This window comes from Cervus elaphus, chromosome 10 (assembly GCF_910594005.1).
Source record: "Cervus elaphus chromosome 10, mCerEla1.1, whole genome shotgun sequence".
Lineage (NCBI taxonomy): Eukaryota > Metazoa > Chordata > Mammalia > Artiodactyla > Cervidae > Cervus > Cervus elaphus.
Genome location: NC_057824.1, coordinates 27,580,477 through 27,603,308, shown reverse-complemented (window position 1 = coordinate 27,603,308; position 22,832 = coordinate 27,580,477). Strand labels below are relative to the sequence as shown.

Here is a 22,832-nt window from a genome sequence, read left to right as displayed (position 1 = left end):
TGCTTATTTATGATAGGAGGGTCAAATTCACATCTATTAGGTACTGGGGATACAGAGGATGAACAGGGGAGAGAGATGTGGTCCATGCTCAAGAAGCTTGCAGTTTCAATTTGGCTTCATTGGAAAGTCACTTCTTCAAAGGGGTGACACTGTATCTCAGAATATAAGCTTCTCTGCAGGAGTTGGTGGCAAGAGCTACAAATCATATTCCTGTACATCTCAGAGTCCTTCATAATAATTAAAATTTGGATTTATTTCTGAATAAATAACCTTGAGACATTCAATTACACAGTAATTAACTGTCATATAGAAGCATCAACTCACGTACCCATGAATGCATAAAGTTGTATAATAGATGGGAAACTACTATATCATAACTCATAAACAGCATATATTTGCATAATTCCTGTGTTTCTGGTAATGCTCATTAACATTTTATTACATTGTTCTAAACAATATTTATGACTGACTATTGGTATTAACTCAATATTGTGCTTAAAGTTGCTTGCTCCTTAAATTATTCAGTAGAAGGTCTTTTAATGAAACTCCCTGTAGTAACCTCAGGATTGTCTGATGTTTTCATTTTGTAGGTCAGATGTCCTGGCTGAGGGCCAAAGCACAGAGACCCTATGGCCAGTAAACTACCCTTCAGCACGGCGGAGCACTTCTCTTTTCACCTTATGCGCTTAAAAAATCAACCTCGGCTGTCCACAAGACAGCGCATCACTATGGTGACTGCCATCATCACTCACAATTTAACTAAATGTTACGGGGAAATCATAAACTTCAAAAATAAAATGATTATTTCTTGGAAACCTGAGTTAAATGCTTTGACATGACTTGATAAAAGCAAGTCATTAAAAAAAAATCACTCTCACATTATCAGGACAACTAACAACTATAAAAGATTTGGGGAAAAATGATAAAATTTAAGATTTTTAAAGTCAGACTGCTTTTCAAGTATCTTTACATTTTGATCCACCATGAATGGAAATTGCAGATGATTCCCCATGTGAAGTTCTTAGTCCTAAGTCGGCATATTGGTAAATAAATGGATGTTTCTGTAACTTAACATATGTGTCCATTTCATTTTTGTAATTTTCCTGTATAAAACAACTCTGGCTCCAATCTTAGTAGATAAAGCCCTTCTAACTGCACAGGAAGATGATAAGTGGGGGAAGGAGATCATGTAAATCATTCTGAAGATGCCTTTGCCTCCCTTCCACTGACACTATCCAAGTGATATCAGGAATGTTTGGGAAGAAGATATTCCAAAAGCAAGTAAGTAGAGGCTGGCATTTCAGTATGCTTCTATTCTGGTCTAACTGCATCTTCATCTCCATGAGGCAGAGGTAAAACTTCAGGAAATAATTTAAACTTCTGCCTGCCAAACATCCAATTCAATCAAAATTGGGATGATGGAAAATAAGTTGCTGGTGGTTTTAAGGTATTTTTAAAATTATAGATGAGACATTCTTTCTTACTTCAAAAATCTCAACTTCAGAATAGATGTTCTAAAGACATCACTTATGGTTTATTCCTATGTATAATTAGGTTTTTAAATGCTGAAGAGTCTGTTTTTAGAAAAAGCAAATATGATTTCTTTTGATAGTTAAATGCATTTGCCTTAGCTTTAATTATGTTAATAAAGCCTGTTACAGTCAGACGACAAATTGAAACAGGCAGTGTCATTTCTACAAAAATGTCTCTTACAGGTCAAGATATTTTCAGGCACAGAAGGAGTCATTTACTAAGTTACTTACCAGCAAACTTGCTTCTCTGAAGATTCACTTATCCCTGACAGCTTGTGGCTGCTCCTACCCTACCACTGGAGTTCTGGAAAAGCTTTTTTTAGTCCAGTAGAAGTGGAGAAAGGCATAGACTTCTTGCCTCCCATCCCAGACACGAAGATAGTTACCTAGTCATAGATTATCTGGATTAGAAGAGACTCTACTTGGGGTTTTAGGGACCATCTTGATACTTGGAACTGCTTTACAACATTCTTTACATGGTGTCAGTCTGTGTTTATTCCCTGTAGGGCACTTTTCACAATCTGTAATTGACTTGTTTTGCCTGTGTATAATCTCTCTGCCACTAGAATGTAAGCTCCATGAAGGGGGGCATCCGACTGGTGCCTAGCTTGCTGGCCAGTGAACCAACACCTCTAGTAAGGACAACCATGTCCCTTTCTGAAGATTTTATTTGTAGACAACTGACTGACCTTTATGCTAAGCTAAAATCTAATACTCTGTAATATCAACCTAATTCTATCTATTAGGCCAGAGAAAAGAAATCTAATCTTCCTCCTACCTAATAACTATCTCTAAATGTTTGAGAAGTTGCTGTATCTTCTCAAGGCTTCACACTCTCAAGGCTATCACAAGGTCAGGCTCCTCGTCTTGCTCAACAAATTAAGTCACTGAAGCAAAACAATGGAAGGAAATGTATCTCGGGACTTTATGGTAGAAGTACCACCTTCCAAGAAGGCTTTATCTTTAGAGAGAAAAAGCCACGACCTGAGCCACAGGCCTCACCAAAGATGGAATGGAATTGTCCTTACCAGCTTTGTAAAAGATGAGGCTCAGGCATGGAGAAAAATGTGGTGGGCTGAGGGGAGCTTGTTGGTGATAATGGTCAGATCAAGCTGGATTGTTGTGGGTAAGCAGCAACAAAGAAAAATGTTAGGTATGGGCTTGCCCCAGGTAGACACAACAGGGTCCAAGTAGTTGAAAATCTAGGGTTAGACTTGTGTCTATCACACCCTTTATGGTGAGTGGGCCCACACTGCCCACTGGTGAAATGTGGACGGAGAATGTTTTTCCAGAACAGTATGGCAGAGACACCTATAAGCACCCTCAGTGGGCAGGGAAGACTCAGTCCATCAATTGGTTATTTGGAGAAGTGGACCTTCCCCGTGTATCTAACATAACACTTTTAGCTTGGGGTCTTCATGCTGCTATCCAATTGACAGGATGTCAGCCTGTGGGGTAAAAAGTTATTAAAATCGAAATAAACAGAAATTGTGGAAGTCTCACTTGTTTTCTTGAGAAAATGTAGCAAGATAAGCAGAAACAGAACTTTTACCTTCTAAAATGTGCATCCTGACAAGTTCAGAACGATCTGGTCGACTCCGAATCTTGTGCTTCAAAAAGTTTTCGGTCTTTTAGATAGAGAAAGAGAAAGTTTTACCATAAATTATTTATGATTTATTGTGGTTTTACATTTTTTTTCCTCAAGGTAACTCCATTTAAATAAATTGCATATGCTTTTGGTCATGATTTTGAGAGAAAGAAAAGAGTAGAAATTAGTTTTGTGAGAAACTATTATCCAATACAGGACTTAAATTGCAGCCTTCAAAATTGTACAGGGATTTGAAGTCTATGTTGATATAAAGTAAGCACTTTATAGACTTTTATTTTAAAACTTGGAAAAGCAGAGGCTCATAATTTTAAAGATGACTTTTGAACAGAGGATCTGAACATATAAGTATCTAAAAATAAAAAAAAACTACACTTCAGGTCAAGTAAAAATTCACCTAGATAACACATTTCCTAAAAATTCCAATGTATTGTCTTTGATGAATTCATGGCTTTAACCATATTTTCTTATTCAGAACTATATTCAATTCTAAACAATATGGCTTTAAAATGAGTTTTGTAGTTTATATGACTCTAAGAGATCATTATTGCATCTTGGGAAAACTCTTAAGGAAATTGTGGAACATGTTCGTTTTTATATTGCATGATAGAAGTTTCCTATAAAATGAAAAGAACAAATAGTGGCCCTTTAAAGAAAAATAATAAACATCACTTTAATGTAACTATGATGGAGTCACCTCAAAGAATAAAACAGAACTGAATATGGCAACATTGCTCCTTCAGTCAAATTCTCCCAGCCTTGGTCAAATGTCCCACTAACACAGACCTGGGAGGGAAACCACCCAAGGAAGGATCTGGTGTAAATCCATCCCCTGGGTTATCCATCTGCAGAGCTAACAACCGGCAGAGATGTTCCATCATTATTCTAAAAACTTGTTATGCCCCCAAAGCAAGAAAGAAGTGTGATTTTTCCTTTATGTACAAAACTAGGTTACTAGTTTTAAAGAACAAAATTTGAATGTCCTGTATTTTCTACAAACCTTCAGGATAAAACTACCCCAGGATACACTGCTCCATATACCATGTATCTTGAAAATACACTCTATTTTCTCTATTGACATATGTAGGAGTAAGATTATTACTTGTCCACAGGTATTTTAACACAAAAGAAAGAGGCAGAACATTTTAAATGAAAATTTCTTACTCTGGCTCGTTCCAAGCTTTTTATCTGCTCATGGAATGCCGCGGGGCTCTTCAGAGCTGTGAGAGGAAAAGAAATCATTTCCATGGTATAAATAGAGGAGTTAATACTTCAGTTAAATGTTACAGTATTATCATGGTGATATTTCCTCTTAATCTTATTAGTGTGCCTCTACAGTGCCATTTATTTCCTAGTTCCTTTAGGACAGCTTCAAAATTGAAACCTTAAATGTTTCAGAATTAAAATTACATGTTTCCTGTGTCCTAGTCCATCTAATCCCCCGGCTAAACTATTGTTCAGAAGAAGAACTGCAACCAAGGTTAGAGACACCAGATCAGTATAGGGTAAAAAGAGAACCAGTCACTGCCCTAACTTTAGCTGTCCTGGTGGGATTAGGGGCTATAGGAACTGGAAGTGGAATTGCAGCCTTAACGCTCCAAAATAAGCAGTATAACCAACTGAGGGCTGCCATAGATGAAGATATTGAACAGCTTGAAAAATCCATTTCCCACCTCCAAGAATCCTTAAGTTCTCTGGCTGAGGTAGTGTTACAAAATAGAAGAGGTTTAGATTTGCTATTCTTACAACAAGGAGGACTATGTGCAGCCTAGGAGAAGAATGCTGTTTTTATATTGACCATTCAGGAGTAGTACAGAAATCTCTACAGAAAGTTAGAGAAGGCCTAAGTAGGCGAAAACAAGAAAGAGAAAATGAACAATCATGGTTCGAGTCTTGGTTTAATACTTCCCCTTGGTTGACCACCCTGATTTCTTCTCTATTAGGACCCCTCATTCTACTGTTATTAATCTTAACTGTAGGTCCCTGTATATTAAATAGAATTATGTCCTTTGTAAAAGATAGATTTAATACTGTCCACCTAATGTTACTCAGATCTCAATATTTGACTGTCTCCACAGATGATATAGTTGACTCTGTAGAAGACCCATGATTGGGCCTTCCATAGGAACTAGAAGAGGGGGAAATGTGAAACCCAAATGACTCCATTCTAGGATAGCACCGCCATTTTGAGTAAAACCCCCTCCCGAGGAGAGAAAATGAAATTTAAGGAGAAACTCAACGAGCCAATCAGGGGAGGACAGGAAAGTCCCTCACCCCCCCTTACTCTAACCCACGACATCCTTAGTTGAAGAATTAACCAATCCCCTTAAGCTTCCCTTCCCGCTTCCCCTGCTGCACAGTATGAATTAGCCAATCCCCTTAAGCTTCCCTTCCCGCTTCCCCTGCTGCACAGTATGAATTAGCCAATCCCCTTAAGCTTCCCTTCCCGCTTCCCCTGCTATACAGTATAAAAATGATTCGCAGCTTTCACTGGGGGCTCCTTCGCTGTTGTGTGAAGAGAGTCCCTGCTCGAGCTTGTAATAAAGTTCCTCACTGTTTTTGCATCGAAAAAAAAAAAAAAAAAAAATTACATGTTTCACAAAGAAAACAAGTGAACATTTAAAATAGAGTTATAAACATAATGACAACACATATATCAGGTGAGACTAGTTCCAGCCTGTAGTTGGGGCAAATTACCATTACCAAGGGAACTGGTGGATGGTTCCTTAACAGGTCTTTGCTCCTATGGTCATACAAGCTACTGGACAAAGCCCACAGGTCCTCAGGGCAGTTAACGCTGGCGTGCTCTAGCCTGGAACACAAGGACACTCTGCAGACCATGTCTAAGGGATCAGAGCTGCCACTTACCGAGAGCCTACAATGCACTCAGTCGCATGCTCTGTGGTCCAATCTACAGTTATATTGCTGCTGATCACCACAACAGCCTTGTGAGGTTCATATTAGCCCCAGTACAGATGAAAGGCTCAAAGAAGTTCAGGGAATTTTTGAAGTTATACAGCTAGATGGTCGTCTAAGTGGAATTTAAATCTAGAATTCTGAATTTGGCAGGTTCATGCTCTTCCTACCATACCATAATGCAACTCACTCTAAAGACACAGTGATTCCTTAATCGGTTAACTGCTAGTACATTAAATGTTCCAGAGTCCCAGAGAGAAAGGCAGTACTTATTAAAAGTATTACCTACTACAGTATTTCTATCAGTAAACATAATCTTAGTGCTTATATCCATCACTGTCTGACCACACCCTGCAGTCATCACTGTGGGTAGTCAGGCGACGGGGATGGGAATCAGGACTAGGCTTACCTGGGCTGTCACCTCTCAGAATTGAGCAATCAGTTCTTGGTAACATTCGACTCTGGTACTTAATGCACAGCAAAGAATCACACAAGTCCAGCCAAAATAGGTTTGGCTAGGGACCAGCTCCTAAAAGCAGACTATCGCTGGCTTTGCAGTGACGTTTAAAGCACCATACTTTGATCCTGTTTGACTGGCTCATATCAAGTATGTAGTGGTAAAAAAAAAAATTTGGCAGATTATCAAATCAGTTTCTGTAAAAAAATTTTTTTATAACCTCTGGCTTTTTTTTTTTTGGTTTTTCTAATGCATTTATTTTAATTGGATGATAATTACTTTACAACATTGTGATGGTTTTTGCCGTACATCAACATGAATCCTCTGCCTTTTAAAAAAAAACTACTTTTGGCTGGGCTGAGTCTTCGCTGCTGCATATGGGCTTGCTCTAGCTGCAGCGAGTGGGGGCCACTCTTCGTCGCAGTGCTCAGGTTTCTCATTGCTGTGGCTTCTCTTGCTGCGGCTCAGGGGCTCTAGAGCACGGGCTCAGTTGCCCACAGCTTGTGAGATCTTCCTGGACCAAGGATCACACTCATGTCCCGGGCACTGGCGGGTGGATTCTTAACCACTGGACCACCAGAGAAGTCCCTATCAAACCAGCTTCTGATACCTGGTTTTACCACAACACGAGATTTAAAACATGTAGATAATTAGTAGTAGTTCAGAAAAAAAGGAGACCCCGGTTACATTCTTGGGTCAGGAAGATCCACTGGAGAAGGGAATAGGCTACCCACTCCAGTATTCTTGGGCTTCTCTGGTGGCTCAGACGGTAAAGAATGTGCCGGCAATGACGGAGACCCGGTGTTCAAACCCAGGGTTGAGAAGATCCCCTGGAGAAGGGAACGGCTATCCACTTCAGTATTCTGGCCTGGAGAATTCTATGGACTGTATAGTCCATGGGGTCACAAAGAGTCAGACACGACTGAGCAACTTTCATTTTCACTTTAGAAAAAAAAGTTTTCACTGGGAAAGACATCTTATCGCACAGAAAAATCCATGTAACCTTTATCACAAACCAGAAAAAGCCAACAGCAATGATTGTGAAGACTGGAAAGCGTTAAGTGCATTCTGTTACTTTCTTTCTAGTTTCTTTAAGCCAAATGAATTACTTCTTAGAGAAAACCCATTTTTAGACTAAGGCTCCCAAACAATCCTAACAGCCTATACAAAAAAACCACTCTTCTCCTCTAAAATATAAAATCACCTCCAAATTCGGTGATTACGTCAGTTCATTTCAGTCACTCAGTCGTGTCCCACTCTTTGCAACCCCGCGGACTGCAGCACGCCAGGGATCCCTGTACATCACCAACTCCCACAGTCTACCCAAACGCATGTCCCTATATAGAGAGGGTGATGCCATCCAACCATCTCATCCTCTGTCGTCCCCTTCTCCTCCTGCCTTCAATCCTTCCCAGCATCAAGGTCTTTTCCAATGAGTCAGTTCTTTGCATCAGGTAGCCAAATATTGGAGTTTCATCTTCAGAATCAGTCCTTCCAATGAATATTCAGGACTGATTTCTTTTAGGATGGACTAGTTAGATCTCCTTGCAGTCCAAGGGACTCTCAAGAGTCTTCTTCAACATCACAGTTCAAAAGCATCAATTCTTCGGCGCTCAGCTTTCTTTATCGTCCAACTCTCACATCCATACATGACCACTGGATAAACCACAGCCTTGACTAGACGGATCTTTGTTGGCAAAGTAATGTCTCTGCTTTTGAATATGCTGTCTAGGTTTGTCATAGCGTTTCTTCCAAGGAGCAAGTGACTTTTAATTTCATGGCTGCAGTCACCATCTGCAGTATTTTTGGAGCCCAAGAAAATAAAGTCTTTCACTGTTTGCATTGTTTCCCTATCTACTTGCCATGAAGTGATGGGACCTGGATGCCTTGATCTTCGATTTTTGAATGTTGAGTTTTAAGCCAACTTTTTCACTCTCCTCTTTCACTTTCATCAAGCGGCTCTTTAGTTCTTTGCTTTCTGCCATAAGGGTGGTATCATCTGCATATCTGAGGTTATTGGTATTTCTCCTGGCAATCCTTGATTCTAGCTTGTGTTTCATTCAGCCCAACATTTCACATGATGTACTCTGCATATAAGTTAAATAAGCAGGGTGACAATATACAGCCTTGACGTACTCCTTTCCTGATTTGGAACCAGTCTGTTGTTCCATATCCAGTTCTGTTGCTTCTTGACTTGCATACAGATTTCTCAGGAGGCAGGTAAGATGGTCTGGTAGTCCCACCTCTTTAAGAATTTTACAAAGTTTGTTGTGATCCACACAGTCAAAGGCTTTGGTGTAAACAATAAATCACAAGTAGATGGTTTTCTGGAACTTTCTTACTTTTTTGATGATCCAACTGATGTTGACAATTTGATCTCTGGTTCCTCTGGCTTTTCTAAATCTAGTCTGAACATCTGGAAGCTCACAGTTCACATACTGTTGAAGCCTGGCTTGGAGAATTTTGAGCATTACTTTGCTAGCGAGTGAGATGAGTGCAACTGTGCAGTAGTTTGAACATTCTTTGGCATTGCCTTTCTTTGGAACTAGAATGAAAACTGACCTATTCCAGTCCTGCTGAGTTTTCCAAATTTGCTGGCCTATTGAGTGCAAAACTTTCACAGCATCATCTCTTAGGATTTGAAATAGCTCAGCTGGAATTCCACCACCTCCACCAGCTTTGTTCATAGTGATGCTTCCTAAGGCCCACTTGACTTTGCATTACAGTATGTCTGGCTCTAGGTGAGTGATCACAACATCGTGGTTATCTGGGTCATGAAGATATTTTCTGCACAGTTCTTCTGTGTATTCTTGCCACCTCTTAATATCTTCTGTTTTTGTTAGGTCCATACCATTTTTGTCCTTTATTGAGCCCATCTTTGCATGAAATGTTTTCTTGGTATCTCTAATTTTCTTGAAAAGATCTCTAGTCTTTCCCATTCTGTTGTTTTCCTCTATTTCTTTGCATTGATCACTAAGGAAGGCTTTCTTATCTCTCCTTGCTGTTCTTTGGAACTCTGCATTCAAATGGGTATAACTTTCCTTTTCTGCTTTGCCTTTCGCTTCTCTTCTTTTCTCAGCTATTTATAAGGCCTCCTCAGACAACCATTTTGCCTTTTTGCATTTCTTTTCCTTGGGGATGGTCTTGATCACTGCCTCCTGTACAATATCACGAACCTCTGTCCATAGTTCTTCAGGTACTCTATCAGATCTAATCCCTTGAATCTGTTTGTCACTTCCACTGTATAATCATAAGGGATTTGATTTAGGTCATACCTGAATAGTCTAGTGGTCTCCCTACTTTCTTCAATTTAAGCCTGAATTTGGCAATAAGAAGTTCATGATCTGTGCCATAGTCAGCTTCCAGTCTTGTTTTTGCTGACTGTACAGAGCTTCTCCATCTTTGGCTGCGAAGAATATAATCAATCTGATTTAGGTATTGACCATCTGGTGATGTCCATGTGTAGAGTCCTCTCTTGTGTTGTTGGAAGAGTGGTGTTTGCTTTGACCAGTGCGTTCTCTTGGCAAAACTCTGTTAGTCTTTGCCCTGCTTCATTTTGTACTCCAAGGCCAAATTTGCCTGTTACTCCAGGTATCTCCTGATTTCCTACTTCTGCATTCCAATTGCCTATAATGAAAAGGACATCTTTTTTGGGTATTAGTTCTAGAAAGTCTTGTAGGTCTTCATAGAACCATTCAACTTGAGCTTTTTCAGCATTACTGGTTGGGGCATAGACTTGGATTACTGCAATACTGAATGGTTTGCTTTGGAAATGAACAGAGATCATTCTGTCATTTTTGAGATTGCATCCAAGTACTGCATTTTGGACTCTTGTTGACTCCATTTCTTCTAAGGGATTCTTGCCCACAGTAGTAGATATAATGGTCATCTGAGTTAAATTCACCCATTCTAGTCTATCTTAGTTCACTGATTCCTAAAATGTCAATGTTCAGTCTTGCCATCTCTTGTTTGATCACTTCCAATTTACTTTGATTCATGGACCTATCATTCCAGGTTCCTATACAATGTTACTCTTTACAGCATAGGACTTTACTTCCATCACCAGTTACATCCACAACTGGGTGTTATTTTTGCTTTGGCTCTGTCCCTTCATTCTTTCTGGAGTTATTTCTCCACTGTTCTCCAGTAGCACATTGGGCACCTACCGACCTGGGGAGTTCATCTTTCAGTGTCCTATTTTTTTTGCCTTTCATACTGTTCATGGGGCTCTCAAGGCAAGAATACTGAAGTGGTTTGCCAGACCACGTTTTGCCAGAACTCTCCACCATGACCCGTCCATCTTGGGTGGCCCTACACAGCATGGCTCATAGTTTCATTGAGTCAGACAAGGCTGTGGTCCATGTGATCAGTTTGATTAGTTTTCTGTGATTCTAGGTTTCATTCTGTCTGCCCTCTGATGGATAAGGATAAGAGGCTTATGGAAGCTTCCTGATGGGAGAGACTGACTGAGGGGGAAACTGGGTCTTGTTCTGATGGGCAGGGCCATGCTCAGTAAATCTTTAATCCGATTTTCTGTTGATGGGCGGGGCTGTGTTTGGTGATTAAAGGGAAAGAATCACCTTGGACAAATATTCTAAAATTAATCAACTGAAAAATGAAGGGATGAAACTTAAAGCTACTTGGCAAAATATCTTTACTTGGGCAAGGAAGATTTTATTAATTATAAATAGGATGTTTATTAGTCCTGTAATTGAGATGCAAATTAAAAGATGCTTACTCCTTGGAAGGAAAGTTATGACCAACCTAGACAGCATATTAAAAAGCAGAGACATTACTTTGCCAACAAAGGTCTGTCTAGTCAAGGCTATGGTTTTTCCAGTGGTCATGTATGGATGTGAGAGTTGGACTATAAAGAAAGCTGAGTGCCGAAGAATTGATGCTTTTGAACTGTGGTGTTGGAGAAGACTCTTGAGAGTCCCTTGGACTGCAAGGAGATCCAATCAGTCCATCCTAAAGGAGATCAGTCCTGGGTGATCGTTGGAAGGACTGATGCTGAAGCTGAAACTCCAATACTTTGGCCACCTGATGCGAAAAACTGACTCATTGGAAAAGACCCTGATGCTGGGAAAGATTGGGGGCAGGAGGAGAAGGGGATGACAGAGGATGAGATGGTTGGATGGCATCACCGACTTGATGGACATGCGTTTGGGTAGACTTTGGGAGTTGGTGATGGACAGGGAGGCCTGGTGTGCTGCGGTTCATGGGGTCGCAAAGAGTCGGACACGACTGAGCGACTGAACCGAACTGAACTGAGATGCATAATTATATAGACCATCATCTAGCAAAGATAATTAATTTGAATTAAATAAATAAGGTTTTGAATTAATTTATTATGCTACTTTTGCAAGTATCTTTGGATTCACTTAGATCTAGTGTGATTATTTCAGTTATTTTAAAACTAGGGCTGGAATTTGAATTGAAGAACTGGTATTAGCCTAATTACAGAAATTTAAAGGTGCTTTTTGATAATATAAAATCCAAGTTCATTTTTTAAGTTGCATCTGATTTCCAGAATGTACTTTAAATGATTCCGTCAGCAATGCTGATGCCTGATTTTCCCTTGTAAATTCACTGAATAATTGTATATGGATTAAACGGATAACACCGAAAGTAGAGTGTGATGCAGCTTCTTCTTAGACATGCCCATGTTGTTACATCACATTAGAAATGACAAGGACGCGTCCATCTTACGTGGCATGATGCCCTGGTCCACTAGTTGTTCTCTCGTCCTCCTTTGTTGCAGCCTCAGCTGGAGCACTGTAAAAAGGAAATAATCACCATTGAAGTTTACATGCAACTGTAAGGTCCAGAGGAGATATAATTAAGCTTAATTAATCTTCTATTTCATAACTGAATAGGGATACTACCATTCAACCTGTCAAAAAAAAAAAAAAACCCGTTTATGATTTCTACCTGTTGGGTGAACTCTGAAGTTCTCTCAGCATATTTTTTGCTTAGTCAGTTAATAATTTTAAGTTAATGATTAAAGCTAATAACTATTTTTTTAATAAATAAAATCACATCATACTTAGAAAATAAACAAAAATAGTTTGCTTATACATTGTCTTATTAGTAAGATTCCTTAGCTTTTTAAAAAATAAGTTAATAGCAAAAATGTATTTTAAGGAAAGATTAATGTATCTGGAGGAACTTACTCCATCTGGAATAAATCTTAAATAGCTTTAAAGAAGGCCAACTTCATAATAAAAATTAGACCTATGAGATACTACTAATGACCCAAGGGAAAATTTCTGAATTAAGACCTTAAAGTTTAATAATCTGTATACAAACGTAACACTGTATCTCATTCTAGAAGTTCTAAGAAAGCCATAAATCAACTGATACCTAACCATTTTAATTAAGAGAGTAAACGAATCACTCAACTTGTAGAAAACAAGGTACCTATCACAAAATGGGGAAATCCTGTTGGCCAAATTTAATAAAATATATATTTTTCCCCTAGATTTCTCAAGCAGATTCCTTTCATAGCATCTCTCTGTTTCTGGAAAGTGAACTGATTTCAAAAAAGAGTAACAAATGAAGTAACTACGAAAAACATTTTCCTTGGTTTAGCCTACATTCAATTTTAAGTTTCCATGTTTAATTTTTATTTCAGACCATGGATGAAAACCAAGGTTAGGATTACTAAGGGCACGCTTTAGGGCTGTCAATATGCAAGAAAAGAAAAAAATTACCTGTGTGTATTTCTTAAATCGTAGGGAAAGAAGACAGTTTTGTGTTGTTTTTTTTTTTTAGCAAGTGTGTGATGAGGCTGGTTTGGACCAGGCTCAAATGCAATGCCCATAATGGTTCCGACTTGCAGTTAACCAGAGGCCTGACCTGCGGGACCTGCGGCCCTCACGTCACAGCCTTTTTGCTTGGTCTGACTGCAGAGCAGAGCCCACTCTTAGATATACTTCAAAAAGAGACCTGACTGTAAAACAGCTTTTATTTTCATATTCATTGCTAAATATGAATGTCATCCTTTACTCAATATCGAAAAAAAATTTTTTATCCGCTTCTTTTGGGGGCCATAGGACCACAAAACTTCACTGACATCTCCTTTAGTACTGAAGCAATTGAGATAAGATTCTATTGCATACAGCAAAGAAAAAATTAATGAGTCAAAAAATATATGCACATGGTTCTCAGTTAGAATGTTTGCAATTCTCTGAATCAATTATACTCTAACACGAAGATCTTTTCCCTGATAACTTACAGTTTATTGAGAATAGTATGTTCCCACTGTACTTCACTAGGAACAAATATAACCAGGGAGATGACATGTGGATCTGAAAGCACCCAAATGTCTGCATACTCTGACATTCTTTTGTGAATGTCGAAGCTAATGCTTGTCTGAAATCAAGGTGGTCATATTCAAGAGGCAGAATGCCAAGGAAAGAATACTGAGAAGAGAAAAGGGTCAGAACAATCTCTAGTTCAAAGGCTGACACTTCTGGAACATAGTGGTCCATGTTTGTTGGAGAGTCCCCAGCAGTAGTATTTTTCCTTCCTCCTGAGGGAATCTTCAAAGAAAGGAGTAAAATAGAAAGGGTAAAGAAAACATCAACAGCCCCCTTGTTTGGTTTAAAACAAACAAACAAAGCATCATACTAGTGAGACAAATGTGTCAAACATGATACATATTTTTAGGCAAATGGCATCTTGGAATGAGGGTGGATATGCATACTTTATTAAATATATCCCTATTATTGATCACTTAGGTTGTTTCCAATTTTTGCAACTCCTATATCTAATGCTATGGTGGATATTTTTGTGTATAAAGTTTATTCCTGGGTTGGTTCAGCCTGTGACGGGCCGGCCGCCCCTGCCAGAATAAAGTGCCGCTTGTGGAGACGGCCAAAAAAAAAAAAAAAAGTTTATTCCTTATTTCCTTAATTCCTAAAAGGAGGAATGTCCTTATGTGGTACATATAAGGCATAGCCATAATGTAAGGACTAATTTGTATGTAAACCATCATCTTTGAAATTATAGTAGACATGTGAAAACATGAATATAGACTACTTTACATCTGCTGCATTTAGAGAAAAATTTTCTAATTAATTTTTGAATTTTTCCAAGATGATGTGGGTTATTACCTCTTAAGGTTAACATTCATGGTTTCCTACTACATTTCAACAAAGAGAAAAATGAGTATAATTTTGAAAATTCTTGGTGTTATTCCTTGTTACAACAGACAAAAAACAAGACTGTGTCAACATATGTGGTTTTTGTTTGTTTATTTTAGCTGTGCTGGGTCTTTGCTGCTGCTGGTGGGCTTTACTGCCTAATGGCACGTGCAATCTCAGTTCTCTGGCCAGGGATGGAACCCGCACTCCCTGCGTTGAAAGGTGGATTCTCCACCACTGGACCACCATGGAAGTCCCAACATAAATGTTTTGAACTTGCTCTTTTTTATATACAAGAAAAGTAAAAATTTTATTTTAACCACCATTCTGAAAAATGAAAGGTAGCTTATCTAATAGCAAAGAGGAAATGTCATTCTTCACCATCAGAAATAGCTCAGATAGTAAAAAGCATCCTCTTTTAGTTCCTTTCTCCTGCATCTTAAATGGATTAAAGTGCTTCTAGAACAAGACTTTAGGATTAGTTTCCAATATTTAAAAAAAACAAAAACAAAAAAACCCCTTAGAATAATGTCTTTCATATAATATTTATACCCCCTTCAAATGTTTAGCTGCTTTCTGAACCAAGATGATTATGTCTATTCTCTTTTGTTTCTATAAATAGAATGTTTGAAATGTTTCCACAATATGATGTAATTAAAGTGCCTTTTCACTCTAAAGAAAAAAACCCATATTAGCAGCATTTTAAACAACATAAAGCAGTTTACCATGAGTTGAATGAGCCAAAACAAAGCACAGTTTTTAGCCAGGGGACTTGCAAGGGGACATTTGAGGACGGTATATTACAAAAACAAGGCAAAAATGACACTTTCTGGGAAGCAGTATAGCAGGCAGCCATGGTCTTAGAAATTCTTTATAAACAGCTAGTTTCAGTTACGGGGTATGAAGGAGGGTGGGACGAGTAGGTGTTGGGGGAGATGAGTGTTTGTCTGCAAGGCAGAGAGAAGATTCAATGTATGTTATTTAATTACAAGACACAGGACAGAATAAACTGCAGAATTATGAGGGGAGAAAAAACACAGTCAAACCCTGAGCCAGTCAAATGAAGGCTAGGTAAATCAATGGCAAAGCAAAGATGGGAAACTAAAGAATAGTATGACTAAGTATTGACTCTGAAGATAATATTAGGTAAAAAACAGACCCTGGTTCCAGTTTTTTAAAATTATTTTTTAAGATGTTTGAGTAGTTAAGAGAATGAAGCAGTTGGACTTTGGCAAAACACTGTTAAATGTATTTAGTTGCCTGGCCCTAGAATAACAAAACAATTTAGAAAAATCAACATCTTCATATTATCTTTTGAACTTAGATACAGGAAGGATTAACTGGCCCCTAAACAAGACCCTGGAGGAGGAAATGGCAACCCACTCCAGTGTTCTTGCCTGGGAAATCCCATGGACAGGGGAGCCTGGCGGGCTACAGTCCATGGGGTTAGTTCTGTAAAGATTCCCATATTTTTAGTGCTTTACTGTGAATGGGTATTTTGTAGTCTCAGAGTAAGCAGTCACATCTTGAATACTTTCCTTCTAAGCCTGGGACTCAGAAATGTATCAATACATGTACCAATAATTCCTCTATTTAAAAATTCATGTTTTGTAAGAATATTTCTATTAAAAGTGACACATGCACATAAAAAAGGGCATTAAAAAAAGTAAAAGATATTTTCTCGGATCAGTCTCTGTAGGCAAAAGAAACAAGAGCTTTTTTCACAGCAAAGGAAATCATAAACAAAATGAAAACCCAATCTATTGCACTGGCAGAAAGTATTTGCAAATGATGCTACTGACAATACCCAAAATATACAACAGATCATACTGTAGCTTAATTAAAAAAAAAATCAAACACCCCAATCAGAAAATGGGCAGAAGACCTAAATAGACATTTCTTCAAAGAAGATATACAGATGGCCAAGAGGTACATGAAAAAGAGGTTCAATACTGCTAATTACTAGAGAAATAAAAATCAAAACCACAATGACCTCACACTGATTAGAATGGCCATCATCAAAAAATTTACAAATAATAAATGTTGGAGAGGGTATAAGGGAACCCTTAAACACTGTTTATGAGAATGTAAATTGGTGCAGTTGCTATGGAAAACAGTGTGGAGGTTCCTTAAAAAGCCAAAAACAGAGTTACCATATGATCCAGCAATCCCAGTCCTGCATATGTATCCAGAAAAAATGAAAACACCATTTCAAAAAGATCCATGGACTCCAGTGCTTACTATTTACAACAGCCAAGACATGGAAACAACCCAAGTGACAATCAAGAGGACTGATTTAAGACGATGTGGTATATATATAAGATTAACAGACACAAACAACTATAAGAAACACGTAAGCAATAAAGATTTACTGTATAGCACAGGGAACTACATTCAATATCTTGTAATAACTTTTAATGGGAAATAATCTAAAAACATAAATCACTTTGATACACCTGAAACTAACACAATACTGTAAGTCAACTATACTTCAATTAAAAAAAAAGTGAAAGCCAGTCCATCCTACCAGAGACCTCCAGTCCTCCTCCACAAAGGTAACCACTGTTAAATTTCTATGGTTTGAGAGAATGTTTTGTGAATATTCTGACAATGTTAAATATAGACTATGCGAAGGAAATATATGGGATGGGATCATGCCATTCACATAGTTTGATTATTTACTTAAAAAAAAAAAACATGAAAAAAAAAAAACATGGAATCTAGGTCATTCTTCTTACTGGCTATAGCTAACATATGGATGTATCAATTTTATACTCTGAAGTTCCCAGATTTACTGCTATTATTAACAGTGCTGCAACGATTATTTTCATTTTGTGGCATCCCTTATGTTCGTGTTTGTGTATAAACACTTAAATACAAATACACACATCTGAAATTTTGATAGAGTCACTTTGCAATCCAAATGGTTGCACCAATCTATTTCCCCATTTACAAGATAAAAGAGAACCTTTCTTTCTGTTCATCCTTTCCCCACAATATACATCATCAGGCTGTAAAGTAATTTTTAAATTCAGAAACAAAGATCACTTACTTTTAGCCACAACTACCAACAATGTCATGCCAAAGTAACAGTAAAATTTGATATAACTAGTGAACAGTAAAGGAACAAGAGCAATCAAAAGAATTAGTGAGGGTGATGGGGCTGGTTTTTGACTGAGTGCAGAGATATTTACAGTGGGTGTCAGAAGAACTGGTTAAGTTTTCTCTTGTAAACCATACACTGATTTATAAATTTAGTAAAATTTTTCTCGTATTCCAGGATAGAAACCTAGTAAGCATAAGGCTTCCCGGTTTTTTTTCTTCAACTCCAACACAGCTGAGAGATGTAATGGAGAGATTTGATACATACTTAGAACAAAATCAACCCTATGTGGTAAAGGACTGGATGTTGTGTTTGAAGGAGAAAAGATAAAGATGGTGCCTGGGATTCTGGCTTAAGAACCTGGGTAGACCACTAACTGAGATAAAGAACACATGAGGGCCATTTAGGGAGCTCAGTCTCGGATATGCCTGAGTTAGAAGTGGAGACGGCAAAGTGACAATTGGTTCCACGGTTCCAGATTTCAGAAGGTAGGTCTTGGCAGAAGACTAAAATTTGGATGTTGTCACTTATGTGGTATTTGAAGCCATGGGAGTTTGCCACGGTAGAGAATATAGAAAGAGGAAGCAACAAGCAAACCCAGGAGCAAGCTCCTAGGAAATCCAACTTACAGCCTACTTTTATGGGTCGGATGGGGGTGAAAGTCAAAAAAGGAAACAAATGGAAGATGCCCAAGGAAGAGGAGGAGCCTGGAGAGTGTGTGTAGAAGTGTTTCCAGAAGGGCTCGTGACCAGTTGGGCCCAATGCTGCTGCTGCAATACATGGAGGAGCTGCTCTGTGGAGTGATGGATGGAAATGGGACTTGAAGAGGTTAGGGAGTAAGGAGGGGTGAGTGTGAGAATGACAGTAATGGCAGAAATGCTTTCAAGATGTTGCGCAGCAAGGTAGGAGTGAGGTGAAGGCTTGAGGGGTGTGGAACTTAAGGTTGGAACATACCTGAACAGGTTTATAAGTGATAAAGAGCAACAGGGAAAGGGGGTGGGGTTGGGGAGGGAGAGAACGGAAATGAATGAATATGAACGAGAATAAAAGAGAGAGTAAGAGGCAGCAAGTTTCCTGAAGGGGGTTGGGATTCAGAGGAAACAAGAACATCACTTCCTCCATCATGACAGGAGGGCACAGAGAACTGCATATGGCTGCAGGTGGGTTTATAGATTTGGTCTGGGATGTCCAGCAAATTTTCAAATGATGGCTTTTAATTTCTCAAAGGAGGAGGAGGAAAGATCATCTGTTCAAAATGAGATGCATAAGAAGGAAAAGTCAGTTTGAGGCCAGTGAAGAAGGTCTGAAATACTCATTGCAGACTGTGAAGAACAAGTTGGAAAAGAAAAACATGGTTATTTTTCCCTAAAATGCTCCAACTCATAATGTAACAGCTTAGGGGAGAGAAGTCAGTCCAGAAACAAGCAAGTCACTCAATGGCTCTGAACTATATCATTTTTTATCAGAGAAAAAGACGACAAGATACAAAATTAGAACATTTGGCAGTTCTTTCTCAAGCTCATCAGGTGAAATTTTTAAGTTAAGAACAGTTGCAGCCCAGCAATTCCACTTCTAGGTGAAGTGGAAACGGGCTCTCACACACACACGTACACACTCACGTTCACAGCAGCACTAGTCACAACAGCCAAAAGGTGGGTGCAGTCCTGACGTCATCAGCACATGAACGGACGAGCAAATTCTAGTCTATCCATACAGTGGAATGTTATTCAGCTGTAAAAGAAGTGAAGCACTGTATGTGTGACAACATGGATGAATTAAAAAAATACCACACTAAGTAAAAGAAGCCAGCTGGCAACAGGTCAAATATTATATGATTCCATAGATGTGAAATATCCAGAACTGGTAAATACAAAGAGACAGCTACTCTGCTGGCTGCCTGAAACTGGGGGGAAGTAACTGCTTCATGACCACAAGGTGTTCCCCTGGACTAACGAAAACATTTTGGAACTAGATAAACGTGTACTTGCACAACCCTGTGAATACATTAAATGCCCCTGAAATCGTTCACTTTAAAAAAGTTACTTTTATGTTATGGGAATTTTATCTCAACAGAAAAAATGGAACAGTTGGCGGAACAACAGACCTTAAGAAACTAATTACTCGATAATCAAATTTCTTAATTCCCACTCATGGCCGGCTAGCCCCCCTCACCATCATAATTCCATTAACCACCAATGGTGACTTTGTCTTCTAATGATTTGATGACTACAGTAACAGCTATGTATTACATTGCATTCCCTGCCACACCAAATTCTAGGTTTTGTTGTGCTGGGTGGGGCCTCTAATTCCCCTTCTAGACCTTGTCCTTATATTCTAGCACCTTTTACAATGCTCGCCATATAGAAACTTTAATAAATGTGTTTTACTTAATGTTGCATGGTATACTTACAACATATAACTGAGTTACTATTTTCTAAGGAAAGAGAATTCTAGCCAAATTTAAGGATAAATACCAAGAGGATTTTGTATGTGGCAAGTGATTATCATGGGACAGAACCAACACTTGTCTTGCTTAGTTGTATGAATTTGAGGCTTCAGACATTTTGGAATTGATGTTGGTGACATCTAATTATATTTAAATCTAATTATATTGTTTTGAAGGTAAAAGAAGACTGAAAAAGGGAAGGCTAAGGGCAAAGGAGTAAAAAAGAGCATTGAAAACTGATAGACAGTAATTTCACCTCCATTTACAATTAATGTGAAATTCAGCTTGTATTAGAGAAGTGTAAAAGTCAATCCTAAAGGAAACCAACTTTGAATATTCACTGGAAGGGCTGGTACTGCAGCTGAAGCTCCAATACTTTGGCCACCTGATGTGAAAACCTAACTCATTGGAAGAGACCCTGATGCTGGGAAAGACTGAGGGCAAGAAGAGAAGGGGGTGACAGAGGATGAGAAGGTTGGATGGCATCACTGAGTCAAACTCAGGGAGATAGTGAAAGACTGGGAAGCCTGGCGTGCTGCAGTTCACGGGGTCGCAAGGAGTCAGACACGGCTTAGCAGCCGTACAGTACCAACAGAAAGCGCTTAAGTACTCTCATAGATGGTAAAAAGATTACAGAAGATTACAACCAAAGATTACAGACCTCTTGTTGTATTTTCATGGGCCTAATTTGTCAATTATAAAATAAAGTTCTTCTTCAAGTTGTTAAAATAAAGGAATACAAAGAGACCAGAAATAAAATGGTGGTTTGCCTTGTAAGAGTCATGCTATCTGCACTGATTAAGCAAACTCCAACTACCACTTCCTGTCTGAAGCAAATATATACACAATATACACATAAATCTAAACCTCTAATATTACCAAGCACAAACAGCATTTTGATCAGGAATTTTTATATTATCATTATTTTCCATTTAGAAAAAGGAGAGACAACATTGTTAATTTAAAAAAAAAAACATGCAAGTAAACCTTAGGATTTCTCTGGTAATCCAGGGTTAAGAATCCACCTGCCAATGAAGAGGACATGGGTTTGATCCCTGGTCCAGGAAGTTCCCACATGCCTCAGAGCAACTAAGCCCTGTGCCACAGCTACTGAGCCTGTGCCCCACAGAAGGAGCCACGAATACTGACCCAGCGAGCTGCAACTGCTGAGTCTGTGCCCCACAGAACGAGCCATGAATACTGACCCAGTGCGCTGCAACTGCTGAGCCTGTGCCCCATAAAACGAACCACGAATACTGACCCAGTGAGCTGCAACTGCTGAGTCTGTGCCCCATAGAATGAGCCATGAATACTGACCTAGTGCGCTGCAACTGCTGAGCCTGTGCCCCACAGAAGGAGCCACGAACACTGACCCAGTGAGCTGCAACTGCTGAGCCTGTGTTCCAGAGAGCGAGCCACGAACACTGACCCAATGAGCTGCAGCTACTGAGCCTGTGCCCCCTGGAGCCCATGCTCTGCAAGAAGAGAAGCCACTGCAATGAGAAGCCTGCACACTGCAACTAGAGAGTAGCCTGCACTTGACTGCCACTGAAGAAAGCCCACGCACGGCAATGAAGACCTAGTGCAGCCAAAACAAACAAATAAATAAAAAAGAAAGTTAGCCTTAGACTGCCTCAGATAGAAATACAGCCTTTCATCCAGAAAGTCTACTGCACCCTTACGAAGTCCACTGGGCGTGAAGGTGTGGGAGAAGAGGCAGGTGGTACAAACTGTGGAATTCTAAACTACTACCCCTTGCTGGTAGGGAGGTCACAGTCAAGAATGCAGCATTTACTCTCTATTAGAAATGAAAGAGCAAAAATGAAGTAAAAACTAAAAATGCAAGCAGTCCAGGCTGATGCACTATAGGTTTCCTGCATTAATCTGCAGCATGAGGTCAGGAAGACAGTGTTTTCAACACTCAGCCTTGGAAATTTACAGGCACTTTGATAACTCTGTGGTTGGCTGCTGCTTCTGTTTCCATGGAAACAGGCTGCTAAAAATGGGGCATGTTTCTTTAAACTGATCATACCTTCACACAAATTCCCCTCTCCTTTTTGTCGAAAGTTGGAATGAATTTAAAGTATGCTTCCATGCTATGACAACAGGATGTCAAGGCAGGGACCTGGCACAGAATGGCAGGGACGACACTAGCCTGTGGCAGACACACAGAAAGGTATCACACGTACCTACGTGCATTTAAAGAAATCCCACTTGGTTAAAAAGTGGAAATTAAAGGACACAGTGGGAAAATGGAAGATTACCACAAATAACAGGCACTTCCAAAGTAAAATCATCTGCTTAATTGGTTACCACCAGCACTGTAAAGAGGCTTAAAAAAACTTGATTTTCCAGACAATTTTTTACCTGTAGGATCGTGCTCATTCTGCACCCATTATATGCCTAGATAAGATTCTTAACCCTCCATGGTTCCAAAAGAAAATAATGTTTATTTTTCTTATTTTCGGGGTAATCGAAGATTCTGTCTCCCTGCTACATTAGACTCTCAGTGTGCAGCTATAGGCGGAGGTGCTGACAGCTGAGAGCTCTTTCCTAATCCCTCTCAAATGGGAAAATGCACACTGTACAAGAGATTCTGAAATGTCTTAGTGTAAACTCCTT

The 22,832-nt window shown here is 39.1% G+C and overlaps 1 protein-coding gene and 1 long non-coding RNA gene across 13 annotated transcripts in view; one reads left to right on the top strand and one right to left on the bottom strand.

The window, feature by feature from the left end:
• LOC122701429 overlaps positions 1–1,032 on the top strand; it is a 73,184-nt gene extending 72,152 nt beyond the window's left edge. The window contains exon 3 of the long non-coding RNA XR_006343078.1: positions 591–1,032. This is a non-coding gene — a long non-coding RNA (uncharacterized LOC122701429). The remainder of the gene's footprint in view (positions 1–590) is intronic.
• Positions 1–22,832, bottom strand: part of MRTFB (myocardin related transcription factor B) — a 214,889-nt gene that overhangs the window by 39,915 nt on the left and 152,142 nt on the right. For all 12 annotated transcript variants that reach the window (XM_043914358.1, XM_043914362.1, XM_043914360.1 and 9 more), the window contains 3 exons: positions 12,224–12,289; positions 4,303–4,358; positions 3,085–3,160 (listed from right to left, as the gene is read on the bottom strand). In XM_043914358.1, coding sequence (XP_043770293.1) covers positions 3,085–3,160; positions 4,303–4,358; positions 12,224–12,289 — 198 coding nt within the window. The remainder of the gene's footprint in view (positions 1–3,084; positions 3,161–4,302; positions 4,359–12,223; positions 12,290–22,832) is intronic.